The 22,080-nt window shown below is 40.3% G+C and overlaps 1 protein-coding gene across 1 annotated transcript in view; it reads left to right on the top strand.

Annotated features, from left to right (window-relative positions):
* The window catches only part of LOC102198559 (calsyntenin-2-like), a 147,972-nt gene extending 129,017 nt beyond the window's left edge, over positions 1–18,955 (top strand). The window contains exons 10-18 of the mRNA XM_005721087.1: positions 3,567–3,729; positions 9,035–9,201; positions 9,471–9,619; positions 14,156–14,361; positions 14,551–14,718; positions 14,942–15,087; positions 15,202–15,322; positions 16,178–16,368; positions 16,536–18,955. Coding sequence (XP_005721144.1) covers positions 3,567–3,729; positions 9,035–9,201; positions 9,471–9,619; positions 14,156–14,361; positions 14,551–14,718; positions 14,942–15,087; positions 15,202–15,322; positions 16,178–16,368; positions 16,536–16,751 — 1,527 coding nt within the window. The 3' untranslated portion in view covers positions 16,752–18,955. The remainder of the gene's footprint in view (positions 1–3,566; positions 3,730–9,034; positions 9,202–9,470; positions 9,620–14,155; positions 14,362–14,550; positions 14,719–14,941; positions 15,088–15,201; positions 15,323–16,177; positions 16,369–16,535) is intronic.
* Positions 18,956–22,080: the final 3,125 nt, after the last annotated feature.

The following is a 22,080-nucleotide window of genomic DNA, read 5'->3' as shown; positions in this document are numbered from 1 at the left end:
GATGTTTATGTCTCTGCACTTCAGCCTCTGTCTCTCCTATTTTCTCTCTTTCTGTTGTGGGAATGCTGTGATGATAGCATCCATCCTAAACAGGTCTGCAACCTGCCCGAGGACCAGCTCATTAAACTGTTTCAGCATTCATTGTCTCGTTACTTTGATGCAGAGGAGAAGTACTTTCAAGCTCACACTAACTAATATGTCATCAGACAAGCAATGCGTATACAAACATGGCTCTGCAACAGAGAATTGCTGATGGTATCTGCTAATGATGTGCGTGTGTGCATTTTTAAATATGTGAGCACGATTTATTTTAGACAGTTTAGACAGTCAGCTGCATAAACAAAGTCAGTGAGAGATTGGATTCTGAAGCTAATCTTTCTTGGATGAAGTAGTCGAGTATATGTGCAAATAAATTTTCGCACTGAAGCTAGTCGAGAAAGTTGATCTGTGATCTTTCTGTAATATTTCTAGTCATTTTTTTAGCTTTCAGGTTCAGGTTTCAGATTCAGTTTTACATTCTCTGTCATGCTTTGGTGCTGAGATATTTCTCAAATACAGTCTGATTATGCATTATCATTATGCATGATATTTATTTTTAAAGCATGCAGTCACTGTGCATGCGTTCGAAAACTTGCATATAAAAATAGATGTTATTCGTCTTTATTTCTGTTTGGAAACCACTCCATCAGTTATTATAATCAAAAGCAGAGAAAAGCAACAGCAACACACAACACAATAACTCAGCCTTACAGCAAAACTTTTTTATAGTTTGTCTGGAAATGGAGAGTTGCCGAAGGGATTTGTAGCCATGCTAACTCTGTTCATGTCTGTGCTGTGGCTCAGTCTGCTACTTTGACCTGAAATATGAATTCAATAATGAATGGATCAGCATAAAATGTATTGCAGATATCTATCTGTTCTCCCCGAGGATGAATCATTTACTATAGCGTCACCGGGATAGATTTCAGTTACAGGATTTAGGTTTACTAGTTTTGTTACTCATTCAGAACCATTTGCAAACTAATGCCATTTTCATAATCCTTAGCTCTTAAACTAAAACAAACTGCATCTTTGCATCTGCTACGTGGCATTGATATTTGTACAGAAATATACAGTCTGTAGGCAAGACGCAAAATTTTGCACCAGAAATTTTCAGATTTCTGTTTGTTGTCTGCTTGTAGTCTGAGCAGTATCGGCCAATCAATTCAATAACAAGTCTAACAACATCATTTGAGCATGTTTTTTCCCCTTTAAATCTATCTGTAGTCAAACTGTAATCATTGACAAGAGTATAGAAAAGAGCCTTGATAGGACACAATGGAAGCCAAGAGGCAGTGGCCATTGCACCCAGAGGGTAAGTCATCTGGTGTCCCAAACTGTGCTTTTATAAGCTCCACATAGTCACAGCTCTAGGAAAATGCAGTATAATGCCATATAAGTGGAGACAGTCACCCACATAAACAGTGCTGATAATTGTAGAGGCATGCACTCACCTCTGCAGGCAGTCAGCCAACCAGCGGCTAAATGAAAGTGGCAATTCATTCTGCCTGTCTAGTCAAGTACCCGTGCAAATCCTGAATGCGAGATGATGAAACTAAAATACACTGTCATTGTTAATAACACACGGGTGACTTGCCCGAATATTTCACTTAATGTACAGTAAAGGAAGGTTAAAAAAAAGAAGAAGAAAAGAGGCATGACGTGAGGAATGTCATGCTACCAAAATGTAGGTTGTGATGACTACATCCGAATAAAACATTTTGAATCATCACATCTGAAGGTGGTTTTAAAAAGTGAGGTCTAGTGGGTAGGAGCAGTTTCTGGGCTCTCCTCTCTGTCAGCATATCATGTTATAAAGCTAACATCCCTTGAGATTCTTAGTTGCTCCAACAAAGGTTTCGTCTACATTAGTTTATATGTAAGCTTAAGCAGAAATTTATTCTCCGTGTCCGTGTGTGTGGCCACTTGGCCTTAATGAGAAATCCTCCGTCCACCTGTTATGTTTTCTCTTCGTATCTGAAATTAGCAGATATTTTTCTGCTCCATGCAAACCAATCTTTTCCTCCATCTTTAACCAAATCCTGCCCACCAGACTGATTCAACTAAAACAGTCTGGCCTTTTCTTGTCTAGACAGAATCAACCTTTGAAATTATATTTACCTCAAGTGCCCAGAAATAATAACCTTTAAAAGAAAGTGCAGTTTCATTTGAAAATATTTATTTTAGAAAACAGCCACTGTGGCCTCATTATTTGTGAAAGAAGTTGTTCAGGGCCCCATGCAGCGCTGTTTGTACCATTATTGCTTTGGGCCATAAACTATACTTGTACTCCCCCATTTAACAGCATAAAACATGAAACTTTGTTTTTTTCTCATTTCTATAGCTGTTTACTGTGTTCGGCACTGTGCAGGACAGCAGGTTGTCCTAACATGCACTAAGAGAAAATGCCAGAGTCTTGTCACAGTAAAATATGCTAAGAACGTATTGATATTTTAATTAGACCTGTGACTTTTCTTGGAATCATTGCAGTGCTCTTCGAGGTTGAAGCCATTCTTTGAATTCACTGGTGTATTGTTATTTTTAAGGCCTCTGTAAAAATTAGATTTCATTAGATGGCCTCTAACAGCTCCAAATTAAAGCAGCTTTTTTCTGTAACTGCCAGATGTGTAATAAGAAGCCACTTGATACAATATTGACTTAAAAGAAAATATTATTTCATTATTGTTTTTAAAGCTGGTTGTTGCTGCTAAAAAACACGAGTCGTTGCATGTTTTATTAGAAAGCTCCATTCTGTGTAACAGGAACACATACTGGCTTCTTCCCCTTGTCCAGTTCAGGGTCACTGTTGGGCCCAGCTGTCACATGGCGACAGGCAGCGTACATCCTGGACGGATCACCAGTGTGGCAGCTGGAATAACATACAGAGACATCCAACCATTCACACCTACATCTAGTTTAGGATCACCTGTTAAGCAGACCTGCATGTCTTTGAACTGTGCACGTGAAGAGAACCCAGTCAGCGTGTAAACGCCCCACAGAAAGGCTAAAGCGAGAGAACAGGCTCTGTCTTTATAAGTTCTCACGATCTAGAATGTTTGTGAAGGTTGATAAAAGTTGTGTGACGCGCGACTCTTTCTACAGCTGTGTTTGTCACTCACCGTGTGCCTTTAATGAACAGCTCATTAGACGGAAACCTCATTAGCGGTCTGACGACAGGGAGCAAATGATCCGGGGAAAAGAAGAGGAATTTGATGCGTCTCATTTATTGGAGGTAGAAAGGCAGGGAGCATTCAAGGATGCGCTTTTGGGTTTGGAGTAAACATCATCATGTTCATAACAGCAGCCCTATAAACATAATCCCCCATGGCAATACGCTCCATAATAATACTAATAATAATAAAAAACTCCAAAAAAGATGTGTAATTGCTTCAGTAATGTATTTTTAAAGCTGCCCCTTTTTCATTTCTGTTTTAATCGGGCCTGTTGTCGTGTTTCAGTGCGTACTAAGAGGACATATAATTTACTGGCAGCATAGCAATATGACAGTTTTTCTCTGTGCTTTACAGATCTGTGACAAGGAATGGCACTATTATGTAATCAACGTGGAATTTCCTGCAGTGACTCTTTTTGTGGATGGCGTGACTTACGAACCCTACCTAGTGACAGATGACTGGCCGATCCACGCCTCGAAGATCGATACGCAGCTGACCGTGGGCGCCTGCTGGCAAGGTCAGTGTGTGTGTGTGTGTTTATCATACATAAGCATAGAAAAACAGCCATTTTAAATGCTTTATTTAAAAGCACCAGGATTAATTAATTGTTTCAAGGCTGCATACATCCCTTTAATGAGATAAATAAAAAAAGGAAATGATATGTTGTCCTGATTTTGTAAAGCAGGAAATTGAAAGCAGGTCTTGCGTATTCTGATACAATGTAATACTCAACATGTGACATAATTGCACTGTGCAGGAACGCTATTGAAAGCAATACATTTCACAGTGTGTGCATTGCAGGCCACTGAAATGCATAATGAAATGCATTATGCTCCAAGAAACCGAATAGTCTGTGCGAAAACTGCAGGTGCAGCAGTCAAAAACATGTTTTCTTTTAATGCGCGGTTGTTACCAGCCTGAAAAATGCTGACAACATATCATAAGCATAAAGAAACCGCATCAATAAAAAGGCAGAGCAGCCCAGAGATGTTTAAAATTACATTTGAATCACAAAGGGAGATAGTGAGAAAGAAGGCGAAAATAAATAAAGAGACTAACATTTACATCCCCGGCCTGCGAGCTGTTTCCCGTGGCACAAGCCGAGCGGGTATCAAACAGGAAATTCTGCGCCGTCGTTTCCAGCGACAGGGAACGGGAGCGTGCAGAGATCGCGTTGGACTGAATAAAAGCTACCCTGCTGTCATGTTTATTACTTGAATAATTACAAAAATAAAGTGCTTCATATGAGAAAGAGACAGTAGTGATCCTTTTCTTGCTGCCTGCCTAAATCACATTCACAACCCTTGCCAGCATCATCCAACGCTTCAATCCTGATGGCATTTTGGTTGCTGCTTAAATTTCGTTTCATCCTGTGCCTGATTGCAATTTTCTTTCTGTCGTCATCATTTTCTTCCTTGCTTCATACAGCCCTCTCTTGCCGCCTCTTTCCATGAATCTCTGATTGTGAGAGAAAGCCCTGAAGGAAGGATTAGCTAGAGTGAATGGAGGACAACTTTGCCAGCTATTACATCCCAATGAAGCCGCTTTAAGCTTCACTAAGCCGCAACTGATAACTTTGCAGGCCATTAGCGAGCAAGATTGCCTTTCAGAGTCTCTCATTTCTCCATCCTCCCTTTCACCACAATCAACAACATAATGATGAGACATGTGGAATAAAAAGGCATTTAGACTGTACTTTTCACTGCCCCGAGAGCAAAAAGAAGATGCGTGTTGTTTTCTTTACAAGGTTAACCCCAGAGAACGGTTTGGCTGTTGTTGGGTCTAAACAGATTTCTGTGGCATTAATTTGTCGTTGAGCTTGAACGGCAAATGTGAGTTCGCCGTCCCATTTCATTTAATCTGCGACACGGCCGTGGGTGTGGACTTTTTTAAGCAGCCCTCACAGTATTCAGAAATTTTAGCAAATAAGAAGCTTTAAAAAGAGCGTGGGGCGATTTTATGTGGGAAATGAAAGGCATCAATCAAAAGAAAGCAGCATAATGTACTCCTTTTGAAATCCTTTGAGAAGGCAGCAAAGAAACATGTATTCTTGGACTGGAGGTAATCCACCAGACCTTTCTCGTTTTGACTCGTCATAATAGGAAACGCGCAGTTGTAACTAATAACATTAATTATGGCTCTGCTCTTTCAAGGTGTCGCAGTAATGGCAGCGAAGCAGCGGGAGCAAAACAAGAGTGAATGAAACGCGTGCGGCTACTGGTGTGATTAGTGTGTGTGCCTTTCAAGAGAAAGTTGAGTAGGACAACAGAGTCAAACAAGATCCAGTTTTTTGAAATATTCAAACATTTTCTAATGTTGATACGCATGCATTGACCTAGAGCGCGCTAATGAGTCAGTTTGCCCAAATAAAATGCAAGAGAATCACAATGAAAACAAGAATGGGACATGAGACAGGAACGAAACATATTTGCTTAAAAGCATCAGTCCAAGGGCAAATGTGTAATTTAATGCAGAGTATGTCTTTGAAATCTGGAGATCTCTCCTGAGGATTTTTAAGAAAATGTTTTCTGAATGATCTTCCAAAATGTCACAACTCATGTATCCAAGGTCTGCTAGCTATAGTATCTGGCATTGTACTCTTCAGTGTCTACTCTTCTCTGTTTTATTTCGTTTGGATTGATTGTGCAAATCTATGTAAAATAGATGCACGTTTGGATGTCATTTTGCAGGAAAACATGTCTTGGCGATGAAAAACCTTTACACAGGTAGAAAGAAAGGGAGATGATAGACGGGCAAATTAGGCCTTCTCTGCTCCCACTTACACCTGTGTTCCAAAATGCACAATCCTCACCATCTCTGCTCTGAGTGTATGGGTTTAAGAAATGTACTATAAGAACAACAAGAGTCCACCTATGTATGGAAAATAAACTTAGATTGCATTTTGTATGTGAAGGAACACTATGTCACTGTAGACACAGATTGTGATATATCTACTAAGTGTCACAAAACTATAAAAACATAGCAAAAGAAGAAGTGGCAGGCCTAAAAAACTGTCTAAAAGAGATGACCAGTATCTGAAAGTCATATCTCTGAGAAATAGGGGGGCGGCCAATCCAATAAAAGACCTGACACAGTACCTGTGAGATATATCTGGCCCTTCAGCTCATCTGTCTGCTGCTCACTGAAGCCTCATCAGAAATGGTCTCAGTGGAAGAGTGGCTGTCAAGAAGCTGTACTTAAGGAAAGGAAATGGAGAAAAGGCTGAAGTATGCCGGATTACACAAGAACTGGACAGAAAATCAGTGGAAACAGGTCTTATGGAGTGAATGAATCCAAATTTGTCATTTTTGGCTCAAAAATGTGAGTCTGAGTGTCTACAGCTATCTGTAAAACATGGTGGAAGCTCTGTTGTGGTTTGTGGCCAATTCAGCCAATGGTGCTGAGAAAAGTATCATCAAATTTTGATCCATCTTGAAGCCGTCTGATTATTAACAACTTCTTTCACACCGTCAATGCAGTAAAAGTATACCTTAACAGACATAGCAACAGGTCTTACAGAGCGATTAAGCCAAAGTGAAATATTTCCAATAAATTGTCAGAAGAGAGCTACAACAATAAGTCTGTGAAGCACGATGGAGGCTCTGTCATGGTTTGGGGCTTCATTTCAGCCAGCAGTGTTGGAGATCTTATCAAAATTGATAAAAACACCGCAAATTACGGCCAGATTTTGATCCACCGTTTGGAAAGCATCTGATTGGCAAAAGTTGAATTTTTCACTATGACAATGCCCAATGATCCCATACTCTGCCAGTACAGTAAAAGCATAGTTGGATAGAAAAACATACAATGGATTATTATCAGTCATACATTGGCCTCCCTAGAGCTCAAATCTCAACATTATTGAAGCAGAGTGCAATCAGCCAACATCCAAAGCTCTGTTTTTTCTCTGATATACTGTATCCACATGTTTGTTTGCAAATCGCTCCGCATGTTGTCCATTTTCCATTTGCAGAATGTAAAGAAATGAGAGGTGGATCAAGATTTTTGCATGTAGTTTTTGTATTTTTTCATGTGAAACATTAGTGTAGAATTGTGATAACTGGGGAATAATTTTAAGTGTTTTTTCATCTATGTCATCTATAAAAAATTGAACACTAATGATTCAGCCTGTTTGTTTTTGGACTAAAGTCTGAGGTAGCACAGCACACAGACATATAAGACATCCAGATCAATCAAAGGTTTATTGATTTGGTTGTCGTTAGGTTAATTGAAACAAAATCTATAAGTTTAAGCATGTCTGCTTTCATTTAACTTATTCAGCTAACCTTCTACCTTCAAAGATAAAGTCAGAACATCGTGTCATACAGACCTCCTCTTACACATACCAACAATACATTTTCTGTTACAATATGTGATGCAGGAACTGCTGCTGAGCATTCTCTCTCAGCTCCACATGTATACACCCTTGTATGATTCACACTGACTGAGCTGAGGGAGTAGATGCCTGCAGCCCTGTGCAGGCCATCTAGTTCTGAATATTATCTGCAGTGTCTGTCTACAATTCCCCCGAGCGCCTCTGTACAGAATAGCTCTGTCCCAGGAGAACCTCCTAGCTCTGCTAAACGAGTGAGCAACTTTAAATAACAAAACTGCTGAGTCAGTATTCTGCAATGCTAAAAAGTTATATTCAGTTGGAAATGAAAAGGGGGGGAAGCACTGAATAAGAAGCACCAGTAGAGGACCACTTCATACATACACTGTTTTTGTCTGGGTTAATAAACAAGTTAAGTCATTTTCCCAGATAAAATAAAATCAATATGTTTCAGTAAAAATAATAATGATCAAATTCTAGAACTGGACATTCAATTATTCAATTCAATTAAAGACTGTGTAAATATTTCATTGCTACTGTGACATACTTGTTTGTGACACTCGGTTTATTATGAACTACAAATAGAGCGACATCCACCATTTTTGCATTACTCTAAGAGGAGCTGTCACCTTTTACGAGAATTTTCAAACACGTAAGCCATAACTGGCCTGAAAGACTCAGGCAGGAAGTAATTTACCTTAAGGGGGGGGGGTTAGACCTGTATAGAAATTACACCTGTCATAAGAAGTGGTAAAATTGTACCACGGGGCAGAGCTGACAGGAAAATCTGCTACGCTCTCCATATGAAAAAAGTGCACTCTTAAGAAGATGTCAGGGCTTGACAGACCTCCACAGCCTGTACTGCTGTGATACCTTTTACACAGAGGACTGTGCCAAGGTGTTGGCTTCCACTTACTGGTTTTATTTAGCTTATATGAATGGTTAGTTTGTATTTCCCACCGGCTGTGGCAGTTGCAGAACATTTTAGGTCAAACTCACACTACCATCTGTCAAAGTCATAAATCCAATGTGACAAGCTGTCAAAATCAGCTGTTCTGTTGCGTCCTGCGATGTTTCCTTGAATACTGCAGACTATATTCTGTAGGTCATGATGTCTGCTTTTCTTGCTTATCTAGAGTGTACAGCACTTAATGTATGTGTACATTTCACATCCCTAACCTAAAAATTTGTACCTAAACCTATTTAAACACCTATTTAAAGAGCAATGTTACTTTCAAAGTAATCAAAGTACTTTTTTTCATGCTGGCGCTGATGTAATTTTTTTTCATGTTTTTCTTTTAATCTAAAAGTTTGAGAGAAATAGCTCTCCATGGTTTCTGTATATTTCCTTAGAAAAGCAGACACATTTTCAGTATTTTAGCCCCTTTTTCACTTGGCTTTCTTCTCCATATTGTTACGTCTGTACTTTCCTCTTCTTTTCTCTTCTTTCTCCTCTCATACATCATATATCTTCTCTCTTCCCCACTAGGTGGTGAGGTAGCAACCCCAAGGTTCACTCAGTATTTCCGTGGTAGCCTGTCGGGTCTGACGATCCGACCGGGTCGCATCGAAACCCAGAAGGTTATCTCCTGTTTGCAGGCTTGCAAAGAAGGTCTTGATATTAACTCCCTTGAAAGCCTCGCTAAGGACATAAAGGTGCGTGGAAAAAATGGATTCATTCAACTTATTTCTCCGCAGTAACAGCCAACTGCATTTGTATTGGTCTAAAAGGAAGAAGGAAAGCACCATAACTTATTTATGTGCCGCTTTTAAGTTAAAGCGCTTTCATTTCCATCTCTGGAATATAATGGAGTTGAATTTAAGACGTCCACATCTACATGCTTTTTGATAAAACCTCCACTCATCATCTTATTGATTTACTTTTGAATCTGAATGAGAACAAGTCGTTTGTTGGTTTTTCCCAGTTTCATTTTAACCCGGCCCAGTCTGTGCTGGTGGTGGAAGGAGAAGATGTGGACAGCATCAACACGGCCATGACCAAGGTCTCCTACATCAATTCTCGCCAGTTCCCCACACCAGGCCTCCGACGGCTGCATATCACCACTACAGTACAGTGAGTGCACATTTACTCTGACAGTGCGTTTTTATCTCAGCTATTTAAGAGACGAAACACACGCCATGGCTTTTAAACATCCAGCTTTCGTGCACCTGTTCATAACTGAGGAGCTCAGCTTTGGAGCAGCTCTGCTGGAAGTACTGTGAGTTAACATCTTGCTCAGGGGTGCATTGACTTTGAGAGACTGGTACTCGCTGTGCAAGCACGCACACATCTTGTGGAAATCTCGTGGGACCGGATTTATTCATGGAGGAGGAATACTCAGGATGTTTTGTGCACAAACATTTACTGGAGACATAAAACAGCCTGTCATAACATAAAGCATTAAATCTTGTCCTGAGATGTCTTCATGTATAGTGATTTGGTCATTAGCTTAGCTTCCTGCAGTGGAACTCACACCTCTGTAGTTTTCAGTACACAGGCTATATAATTATTAGCTAGATAACATAGTGGAGTATGTCACCCCACATTAGCCTAATGAGCTTATCCCAGCTGCAATGGGGAAAAGGAAAATATTCATGCAAGCACTGAAGGAACAAGCAAACTCATCACTAAAAGGCATGAGCTGACCAGCATGTTCGAACCTAAAACCTTTTTTTACCCAAAAGCAAACCACAGCATCAACACGCCGCCCCCTGCAACTGTTAAAATTAGATAGCCGTTCTTACATTCAGTGTGTAATGGAGCGATTTAGGGACCTGTTTGATGTGCAGAACAGCTGCACATTTAATGCTTCTGCGTTTTGTTTTGTTTTTTAATTTCTGCCTGTTTCTTTAGACATTAAGATTTAAACTCTTTCTGACATTTTAATGTTTGTGAAAATCCCCAGAAATCTAACGTAAAATGTTTAAAGAAGGTGGTCAGCATAAGATGGGTAGTGGTCACAGGCAATGCAAACAGCTACAAACAGAAACAGTGGTGAGCAAAGCAGCTGCCAGAGCCGAGCTCTCAGTGAGATGGCGTAGGGTGGATCATTAGTGTAAAAACTATTAAACCAATAAGCAGGCCAGCTGTCCCTGGTGATTGCAAAGACCATATTGCTCGAGTCTATTTTGTTATGTTTTCCCTCTTCTCTCTCCCTCTCTCTTCTTGTGCTTCTATCTCTGCCTTTGATTTGATTTGACTTGATTAAATTGACTTTGTTCACTAGTAGCAGCAGCACTTCAGGATGATGATGCCAGTCACTCAACCTGCCGCTCTTTCAAGTACTTGTCCAGAAATCTCCTGCATGTTATTATTTCCCAGTACTGCAAACAGACAAACGTGTCCATGAATTTGGATTCATATTCGGTTGGCTTTTGGTGAGCTGATATTTTCTATATTTTCACCACTAGACCGAAACCTTACATTATATATTAAATGTAGTTGATGGAATAGACAAGTAGTAGGCTGATTATTTATTTTCCCGTGCATAGACCAAGACAGATGATGTGTACCTGTATGATATATATATATAGTGTGCATGCACCGCCAACTGTTAACTGTTAACAAACTAAAAAAGATACAACTGAGGGTTTTGTTAAACAAATTCAGAGAATTCACTTTCTCTTTCCCTTTGAGACGAAACATTCAAATAATCTTTTTTTATCTTGTGCGATAATGAATAGTGAATTATGTCTTTTTTTAAGATTTCAGTGGTAATTGTAAGTGGCACCCATGTTTGAATTACTACTTTGAGACTAACTCATTCCTGCGTTTCTTATTGGATCATTATTACATCCCAGTACTGATATGGATTTCCTCTACGGGGCTCATGTCTGACCCGATCTGCCTCAAAGCACTAAGCTGTAGCACATTGAATGCAACATGCTTGATTGCATATATAGATATTGCTTACTGTCCCAGAGAGAGAGACTTGTGTCTAGCTTGAGTGCTTGGTACATGTTCTTACGTCTTGTCTCCACAGCCATGCAGCACCTGTTCGTTTGTTGAGCAGCAAACGCAGGCGGGTCAAATCAGCTTCGTGCTGGTCGATAAAGTGAGGCGAGCTCCAGGAGCAACAATAGAGGCTGTCTGACTCTGACAACACTTCACTGCGCTCCTCGAGATAACGGCAGATAGATCCGCCTTTGCACTCAGCAGATATGTTGAATCCGCAGTCCGTGAATAGGGAAAAAAACAACAATATGTAGTCACATAACACATACAGTGTTCAGAAAATTCTTTAAGACGTTGTGTTGTTTTAAAGCCGCGGGTGTTTGCTCCATGTCACAAGCCCTGTCTGGCAGCATAAGTAGCTTATCAACATTTTCTTGGGCCATATCCATCTTTAAAATATTGCCTGTACAACAGGTACAAAAACACCTGATATGTGTAGTTACATTAAAAATGATGTTGGACAGGGGTGTAAAGTTCTGAGATTTCTGGCACCCTTTTGTTAGCATCCATGAGTTGGACTGTGTCCAGCTTGGAGGCTGCTTCTTGAAGGGTGGCAACCCTGTCGCGCTGACAGTGTACACACAAACAGACTGAAATAGTACTCAGCGGTTGTACCCACTGTTGTGGGAACTACCACACTGCTGTGTAGTAGTTCCCACAGCAGTGTTGTTTCCAGGACACACACACGGACAAATTTCAAAGTGATGCACTAGAGGCCATGTGGTCAAGGCAGGTAACAAGCCAAGATTGATCTGAGACCTCAAAAGCTAACATCCCTTTTGTGGATTTCATTTCTTTATACGTAAGTGGGATGTTTTTATGTGCAGGTGAGAGTTCATGGTTGCTCGCTTTCCCTAATCACACCGATTCAACTTAAGTCCAGTTGAAACTGGGTTTTTCTATAGTGATATAATCTACTTACAACCCAATAAAACCGACATAAAAATGAAATTCACATCCTTTCATAGAATTTTTGTCCACAATAGAAAAGATTTTCTCGTGATAAAGCGATGGAAATGATTTTTAACAGGAAAAACTGAAAGAAAATCTTTTGAATTGATATGCACTGTACATGTTTTCATAAAGCAGCTGGCCTGTTTGATGAGTGGGTAAAACAAACTCAATGGAGAATTTGGTATTCTTGCCAGTTTTTCTTTTTTGTTGCCAGCCTGTTCTGGCAATCCAACAAACCTCAGAAGTGGTAATCAATTATGATGCCTTAGTAGAAATTGATTGCACAAACAAAGCACCTCAGCGGCCACTTAAAGCCCCTGAAAACGTATTTTCTAAACCAGTTTTTCGCTAAGAGGGATTGAATATGCATAAATTTCTAAGTTTGAACTGTTAGTTTTTTTCTTCATACTGGTGTGAAATGGGCAGGCACTGTTAGCACTGCAGAAATCTTCTTACAGCCCCAAAATTATTATTATTGAAATTAAAATAATCTTAAAAAGCTCTAAATACATTAGCACTTAAAAAGAGGTTTTATTGCATGCAATCCTACGCAAAAGTCTAGAGCCAACCCTTTATTTTTTTATATTTCGCTAGGAAGATGGGCATGACAATGAAAAGTGCAGTGATCCAAACATACATGGGAATAAAGCATGTAGTAGTTCTTAAGCTCTTCTTTGGATGTTGGTTGCATTCGGTTTAGATGATTCTTCCTGTTTCCTCCCTTATGAATGGCTTCTTCCACTGAGACCATTTCTAGCTTTTTTTGGTGTGTGTGCCACTTCTTTTGTTTCCACTTGACACACTGCACCCCACGCCAAGATATGTCAAGCACTTGGCTAACAGCTCTTTGGAAATCACTTCATTGGTACAAAAAATACGATTTTATTTCAGACTGTGTTGACATTTTTTGTAGAGTCGACTAAACAAATGGCAACAAAATATGTGTTTGTGTCAGGCTGCTAGTAACAAAGTGCCCAAAGATGCAATTTAAATTGTTTCTTTACTAAGTTGTCTATTACAACACTGGGTCATCCCTTGAGTTTGGTACCTTTGTATAAGGACGGAAAACAAGTGAAAAAGCAGCCAACATCCAAAGAAAAACTTTGAAAGACCTTCGGAAAGCCTTAAAGTTTGAAGTAAAATATAAAGAAATGAGGGGTGCCTTGAAACTTCTTCACAGTAACGTCAGAAGTGAAATGTTGTAGGGGTAAATTTGAAGGAAGAGTACATGAAGAGTATTTTCAAGGATGATGAGATTGAAGCTGGAAATTGAAGGAGTGATATTGAACGCTATCAGTGTGTGTGTGCCCTCAGAAATGTATTTCAGATACATTTTTTATTATCTAGCCCTAAAAGTTTAGGCCTTTAAAACATTTTTTCTTAACATCATGAACACAAAAACCATATTTTCAACCAAACCTAGCACTGTTTATGGTTTAAGATTTTTATTTTTGCTATTTTACTGTTAGCCTGCTGTGCTTATTGGTTTGCAGTGTGTGAGGTTCAGTTGGAATAAAGAAATGTCCCTGTCGCTCCCTGAGCCTTTAACTCAGAGCTGCGGTACTTAAATTATACAAAAGCAAATACGCCGCAGTAAAATCAAGAGACGTAAGCAGTGAGGCAGCAACACAGGTGCTGTCCTACCCTGTAACCTTTTCTTCTCCTCTTCTGTGTGTGTGTGTGTCTGTGTGTGTGTGTCAGGTGTTTCGGAGAGGACACATGTCTCTCCATCCCAGACATCAAGGCAGTAGTTATGGTGCTGCCGCCCAGTGAACCGAGAATCACCATTGCTGGATCTAATCGACTCGTCAGGCCTGCCAGCGACCTCCGGGGCCCGCTGGGTGTGGCACCTTTCAAAGAGCTTCACATCACAAGCACAGTAATGAAGGGAGATGGCTTCGGTGGACGTGAGTGGGCTGTTATAGATGCTCTCAGCTTATATGTGCATCTTAATGATGCTTTAGTTAATTTACAATCATCTTTTGCTTTTCTTTCTGTTGAGGTGTTTTATATTCCACCATATATGTGTTGGATATTTGACATCTTATCATTTCAAACACTTTCACACTTGTGTGATTTTGTGTGCGTGCATGCAGCCCGCAGGCCAGGAGTGATGGAGGTAATGCACAATCTGGACTACTGTGATGTTCTGGTAATTGGAGAAGAACTGAATCCAGACAGAGAAAGTCTAGAGATTCAACACAGTGCTCTGCTGGGAAAACACCTTGATGCCACCAACTCCACCTCTGGAATATCAATTTATGGTAGGCTGTGTGACCTTCTGCAGTCTCATCTTAGGGAAAAATCTGGAAAATGGCGTGCCCTTTAATCAGCAGTCAGACGATCATACATTAAGAAAGATGTAAAGGTCCCTGAGACATGTCCCTGTCGTTTAATTACAGGCTTATTTATGTCGCCAATATGCAGTTCTGCTTCATGACATGTGTTGGATATTAGTAAGGCATAAATCTTTTTCTGTGTTACAAGGTGTGGACTCCATGGCTCACTATGAGCAGGCACTGAGGCAAGTGCGCTACAGGAACTGGCGACCAGCCAATCTGAGTGAGAGGAGGTTCAGACTCACCTGTTCGGAGCTCAACGGTCGCTACACCAGCAACGAGTTCAATTTGGAGGTGAGTTTGATATATATACATTCTTATCTACCAAGTGTCTCTGTCTTATTTTTATGGTTTGTTTGTTTTATCTTTCAATGTTATCCTGTTTCGTCTTCTATTTGTTCTGCATAGGTCAGTGTTCTTCACCACTCGGCACCTGTGGAGCACGCCAATCACATGGCTGTCCAGCCCCAGTACATGAGACCCGTCCATCACCCACTCATGATGCACTCGCTCAACTCTCACATGTCAGGTAAGACACAAATAGAGTCCAGTTCATTTATAAAGCGCTGGTCCTTAACAACGGTCGCCTGTGGGTGACTGTTTCTCAGGAGGTAGAGCAGGTCGTGTACTAATTGAAAGGTTGGTGGTTTGATTAAAGTAGTGAACACTCAGTTGCTGCTGATGTGTTCACTGGAGTGAGAATGTGTGCCGATGTGAGATAGATAGAAAGCACTTAGATATAGAAAAATACTTGTGTGAATGAGACATGCTGTCTTTTATCCTGTCCTGGAAGACAGGATAAAAGCTGAGCAGTAGTTGGTCACTGTGGAAAGGAAGAACTCGCTTTAAACAAGAGATGTTTTCCAACCAGGGAATAAGGTTCCCCCGTGAGGTACTTCTGCGTGAGCTGGGGGGGAGGACATGGACACATTAGCTAAACTAATCTGAAAACAACTGATTGAAAGCTTTGATCAGGAAGGTAGCTTACTAAAAACTAACAGTTGGAATATAGCTAAAAGTATAAAAACCAAGTGTTTGATAAATGCACGCAAGCTAGCTAACTGTGTTGTTTAGCAAAGAAGATACATAAGATAGATAACATAACAGTAAATAAACAGTTGAATAGCAAAATTGTAAATTCAGTCACTACTGTGGCCCCACTGCAATTTCTAATTTATGATTCTATTGAACATTTAGTTTACTTGTACTCTGTTACTCCGATGTAAAGCATTTTCATTCGTTTTTTACAGGATTGTTAGAGAACTTAAGGGAAACGATGAGTATCATAGGAAACCACTGTTATTATTATTATTGTGTGTGTGTGTGTGTGTGTGTGTGTGTGTGTGTGTGTGCGCATAATGACTTTAATCACTGTTTTTTACAGGATCGGCACCTCCTGCAGCCACAGTTGTTATCGTGGTTTGTATCGCAGCACTGGTAGTGATCGTGGTTATTGGAGTCTACAGGATCCACGCCACACATCAGGAAGGGTCGAGAGAGGACGAAGATGAGGTCAAAGATGCTGAGGAAGAGTGGGACAACTCTGCGCTCACCATCACTGTCAACCCCATGGAGGTAACTCTGAAAGATGTGGTTTAGCATTTAATGCCATTATCAGGGTATTTTCTTTAGAAGAAGGACAGAGTGGAAGACTGAAGATAATGTCCACAGTACTTGTTAACAGTATGAACGTACCTGCAGTTGTGTCGTTTATACGCTGATTTTTGTTTGTTGTTCTCTAGAACATAGGAGGACCTCAGGCTCTGGGTGATGAGGTAAGGCAAGAAGAACATGAGGAGGAGGAAGAAGAGGAGGAGGAAGAGCTGGTGGGAGGAGTGACAAGTGTTGAGTCGGAGAACAGCAATGAAGAGGAAGATGATGATGAAGGGAGAGAAGCTGCTAAAGAGAGAAAGCAGAAGGGGAAACTCGGATGGGACAGTTCCTCCATAACATACTGATCACGAACATGTAAACATTAACACATATGTGCACAAACACACGCTCATGCACATTCTCATCGGACACACACATAAAAATACACAGCACACACGTATCAACCAGACATTCCTTCATGCTCTGTAAAGGTATACACACACACACACACACTGATGAAATAATTTACAATCTGTTGCTGGAAAATACTCTTCTAATCTTCCCATGTTGTCATTTTTAATGTAACATCTCCCCCTGCTGGACGCAGTCAAACATGGCGTATGACTGAATGGAAATCGTTGTCTGTGTGTGCATCATTATTCACGTCACAACCAGTAAAGCAGAGAAAAATATGTCAAACAAGCACAGTCGAGTCATTTATTATGTGGGCACATTATAAATTCAGTCCCAAACTCTGAGCCACGAGCCAGATCTTAAATGATGTGACACTGATACGAAACACAAGCTTAAAATTGACTTTTATCCCAGTGTTCAGTATGTGTATCGTATCCTCCGTTACTTTTAAATCTTTTATCCATCAAACTGATTGTTTTTAACAATTTAACAGCAAGGTCTATCCATCTACGCATCAGCTAGTTCATGTATCTGTAACATCTTTACGTAGAATTCCCATGGCCCTGATAGTAGGTATGACATAGCTGTGCTCTCTCTGTGTTTCCTCTCTTCTCAACCACAACACGTTTATGTCCTTAAAGTCTGTGGTTCTGTGGCCTGGACACTAAAGAGAAACATTCCACATTTGTCCTGATTTACTGCATGTACAGAACAAAGTAGAAATATCAATTTTTGAACTGAATCTTTCTTCTTTGGATTATCTTGAAGCTAAAACAGTCACTTTTCCATTAGCTTAGAAGCTGATTGTTTGCATCTGTGTGTGTGTGTGCCAGATCTATCCGTGCTGTGGCCCAAATGTTTACTGTTTAGGAGTAGCTAACTTTGGTTTTTACTCAGCACATGCAGTGATACAGAAATGTTGCAGTTTGCCACTATGACCCCATGTTTCCTTTGGTTTTATCCATAGTAAAGGGAGTCCTCTATGCAATTATGGACCTACCATAAAGGATCGGTGCACAGAAACAGGGGTACTCCAGATATAAGAGACAGATATAGAATTGATGCAGAACAGGCTATAATATCCTGACTTTAGTGCCTAGTATTGATCATTTTCCAGAAACAATATACATTGCACCTCCCATCTATCAGTCAGTAGCATCTCATCTTAGACCTGCCGGTTTCACAAACACCTAACTTGTCACGAGTTTATCTAGTTAGACTTGTCTCAGAGTCAGGCCGCTGTGATGTCTTATGTTGTGTACAGCGTCCTTGAGCAAATAAAATAGCTTTTGATGCCAACAATTTATAATGAGTTATATACTGTAGGATCTCGCCTTTAGCAAAACCAACAAAGTAGGATTTTCTTTCCCATTTTGTTCAGTTGCAACAGGCGCGTCTGTGAAACTGGCTGCAGAAGTCCACATCTGCAGCTTGTAACACAGGCTTTCATGTCAAAGCAAAGGACACCCACAGATATCAGCGTGCTGTTTTTATCCCTCATGTAAAGGAAAGTAAATTCATTGTGCAAAGTTGTCGGAGCGCCCGTTTGAAGTCGTGCGTAGATGTTGACAGAAACGGTGGTAAATTTAGGAGAAAAGAAGCAGCGCTTATACAGTATATCCACATTCCTGCACAACTTCACCACAGCTACAAGAAGAAGTGGATACTTCACTTACAGTCATTCCTCTTTGTACCGGCGTCATTATTGATTAACACTCACTCTGACAAAATTAAATTCCAGTTTGTTTAAAAGCTAAAAGAAACCGTGACATTCCCATCTCTGCTCACAGGAAAGCACCGGTCACACGTTCGTGTGTGGACAGTATCTATGACGACCTCTCTCACTGAGCTCTCTGATACTATGTGTCCTGCTCACCTGTCCCTCCTTCTGTTGGCCTGTGGTTGTGATGTCATCATTGTGAAATAACTGCCTTGTTTCCTTTTTCTCTCCCTCTTTGTCATAATATGCTTCTGAAGATTAAAGATTTAAAAAAGGTTCTTTTACATATAATAACAAACCCTGTAAAAATGTTCAAGACACTTATTTTATATATCAGTTTCTTTTTCTTTTTGTAAACTCTGTGGTTGGGATTTCTCTCTCTTTAGTGGTCATCCCACTGCTTCCTGTATATTGACCAATAAAGACTTGTTTTAGACTCTACAAAGCTCTCCTTCCTGTCTCTACGCTATACACCTGACCTGATGTGCACTGTGTGTGCATGCGTGTGCGCGTGTGTGTGTGTCGAGCAGCTTATAAATTGAATAATTAATGAGCTGTCATTGTAGGTGTTGGCCAGCTGCATGAATGCATCATGCTGGAGCTGGCTGCCTGTGTGTTTCATTTGTTTTCATTACAGGCTTACACAGACAGAGGCAGGTGGGGTTCACATGGAATCACTGTGTTTATTCAAATTGCCTCTGAGCCAAAAGGAAGGAAGATGCTCTGTGTAATAGATTTTCAATCTGCAAAATGGTTCGTGCACGAGGTGAGCAGTTTGAAAACTCAGAAACAAGAGTTTTTAAAAGGTCCCAAAATAAATTGGGGGGAACTTTGAATTTTCAATCACTTACCTGCATCTTCTATTTTTTGGAGGGGGGACAATCCTGAAATGATCCTTGTCTTCATCCCTTAAAATAATCACTGGACTGTTTTTCATATAATTGCCCAGAACATATTGTATGTGCATAGCAGGTTATTATTAGCAAGGATTATTTCTGCATATTCAGTCGTTTTAGGACCCCACGTGCCAAAACAGCTGGGTCATGCTGTGCCACAAGGTGCAGCACTCAGCTGACGCTACAACAATTTGTCAGCCTCTCTCTGTTTCTGTCAGCGGGTGCAGGTGTAATTGCAAATACTAACCTTTATTTCCTTCATCATCGTGGTGTATCCTCTATCAGACTCGTATTAGTCAAACCATTTCCTGATTCCTTTCTGTTGTTTTTCATGTTTCTGCCTTAAGCACTCTAGTTTCACCAAAGGATTGAAGCTTTTTATTGTGTAACCTTTGAGCTATTTGCCCGTTTTTGTTTAAATTTGGAGTTTCAGGTTTCACAGTTTCTATTTTCATATGCATAGTAAAGGCACAGGCACAGTTAACAGCACACTATGATGGGACCGACTGTTTCTTCTTCACTGAACTCTTCACTCTGTGTGTTTGTATTTAATCATTACATCTAACGGGGGTCATTTGTCATTTGTTAGTTGAGGTTTTCTCTCATATTGTTGTAAGGTCTTTATCTTACACTATAAAGCACCTTGAGGTGACTGTTGTTGCGATTTGCTGCTATATAAATGAAATTGAATGTATGTTCTTATAACTTTTTGGAGATTTAATCAAATATGTCATATATATATCAATATCAACATGTCACAAAAGTGGTGGCACAATTATTGGGAAAACGCTTTTTCCTTTGGTCACTAGAGGGCGCTACAGCAACAAAAACAAAAGCACCTTGCCCTAAACAGCTCGGCTTCACAGCTGCTTGTTTGATCAATTTCTTAGATTAAAATGTTTATTTGTTTTTTGTTTTGTTCTTACTTTTTCATTAAAAAAAGATAAATATTAATCTAAACTCGTTTAATATTCATTTTTATTGAATTAGAAAAAGCTAAATGTTGTGGTAAAGATTCTCACTGATTGGGATAGTGTGCATTCAGTGATGCAATATTGTGCAACTGGGACATATTGAAAACACAACAGTTGTGAATCACTGTGCGTGTCCAGAGCGAGGGAGACTGCTGCTGCTGCCCTGGGGTGTGCAACATGTTCAGAGACACAGCTCTGAACATGATGTAATGATTGTGCCACAGGACAACAGCTGTTTGGAGAACAAGAGCAGGTTTATGCTGTATATAAAAATATAGATGTAGCTGCTCAGTGTAAGGTAACACTGATCCGATCATCTTGGTTACCTTTTATAGTCGCTTTGTCTTATCCAGGAGTTGGGAATCAGTCATACAGCTCATGTAACATCTACTTATATCTGACTTCAGCTGGCTAAATCCGCAAAGAGCACTAAATGTCAGCGCAGCAGCAGGTCAGCTGATCACAGTCTGTACACAAAGAAAAGAAATCGACTGAAGCGCCCAATGCAACATTTTTACTTGTTTTTTTCTTTATTCTCGCCCCCTGCCAAATCTCACATTAATACAAATACATACTAAATACATGCAAACCGATCTTACAAGGTTCAGCTCACAACTGTGAAGCATTACTGCCCCCTGCTGGTGGAAGGCCTAACTCACCTTCCAATGACTGCACGTTGAGAGATCAGTTCTGCGAAAACTCCACAAAAAACAGAAAACTGTTACATGCACGGTTGTTGGCTGATGAAGAGGAACACATACCAATATGAATTTATGCACTCTTAAACAGGTTGTAAGTTTAATCTTATCTTGCAATATTTTAAAATGAAACAAACAGCCACTTGTCAGCTTTCCTGCAGAAAGCCAAACTGTACATGTAACTAAACTTCACACTTTGTTTTTGCTGTGACGATGTTTCTTGGCAGTCAATCTTATATTGTTGGAAAGCCAGTTTATTTCCCCTTAAATCATGCCACATTTGTAAGACAAATGCATTTGTGAGTTGAGCAGCAGAGTTGAGTGTGTGGGCTGTGTCCATGAAAAACTTGCCAAATCTTCTCTGCCAATGCCAAACAGCTTATTCTGCTGCTGACTCTTCTTCGGTGTCGTTTAATGGATTGGGTGATTGAAGTCTGAAGAAACAAGAAACATATTGGCAATTTTAAAAATGGATTCATTTAGCAAAAAGGGGCCTGAGTAGCATATGGACAAACATACACCACCACAGCAGCCTGCCACAGTCTACTCATGCTGGTGACCAACTTGGTCACACACTGCTGTGGGATGATATCCCATTCTTCAAGAGTTTGGCACAAACAGCACGCCCAGACTGATCACACAAGTTTTCAACAGGGTTGAGGTCAGGACTGCAGGCAGTAGGTAGTCTGGGATAAACATGGAGGTCAAAGTTTGGTTGTCCATGGCAACGAGATATGGGATTGCCTCTGGTTGCAGACATCTCTCTGCATTGAGATTACTTCCCATGATTAAAAGCCTTTTTTTCCAGCGAGGGAGATGCTGCCCCACACCGTCACACTTCCTCCACCTAAGGTGTTAACCTATTAGTGCATAATCAGGATAGCTTTCTCTGCGTCTTCTCCACCTTTTAACCTTTTCATCCAACTATTGTAGGCAGAATCTGGACTCCTTACTGAATATAACATTGGCTGTGTGAAGTTTGTTCCAGAGCT

The sequence above is a fragment of the Pundamilia nyererei genome, unplaced genomic scaffold (genome assembly GCF_000239375.1).
Source record: "Pundamilia nyererei isolate P.nyererei 1_Seehausen unplaced genomic scaffold, PunNye1.0 scaffold00004, whole genome shotgun sequence".
NCBI classification, from domain to species: Eukaryota; Metazoa; Chordata; class Actinopteri; order Cichliformes; family Cichlidae; genus Pundamilia; species Pundamilia nyererei.
The sequence above is the reverse complement of the archived record's forward strand: the minus strand, read 5'-3'. Positions and strand labels throughout refer to the sequence as shown.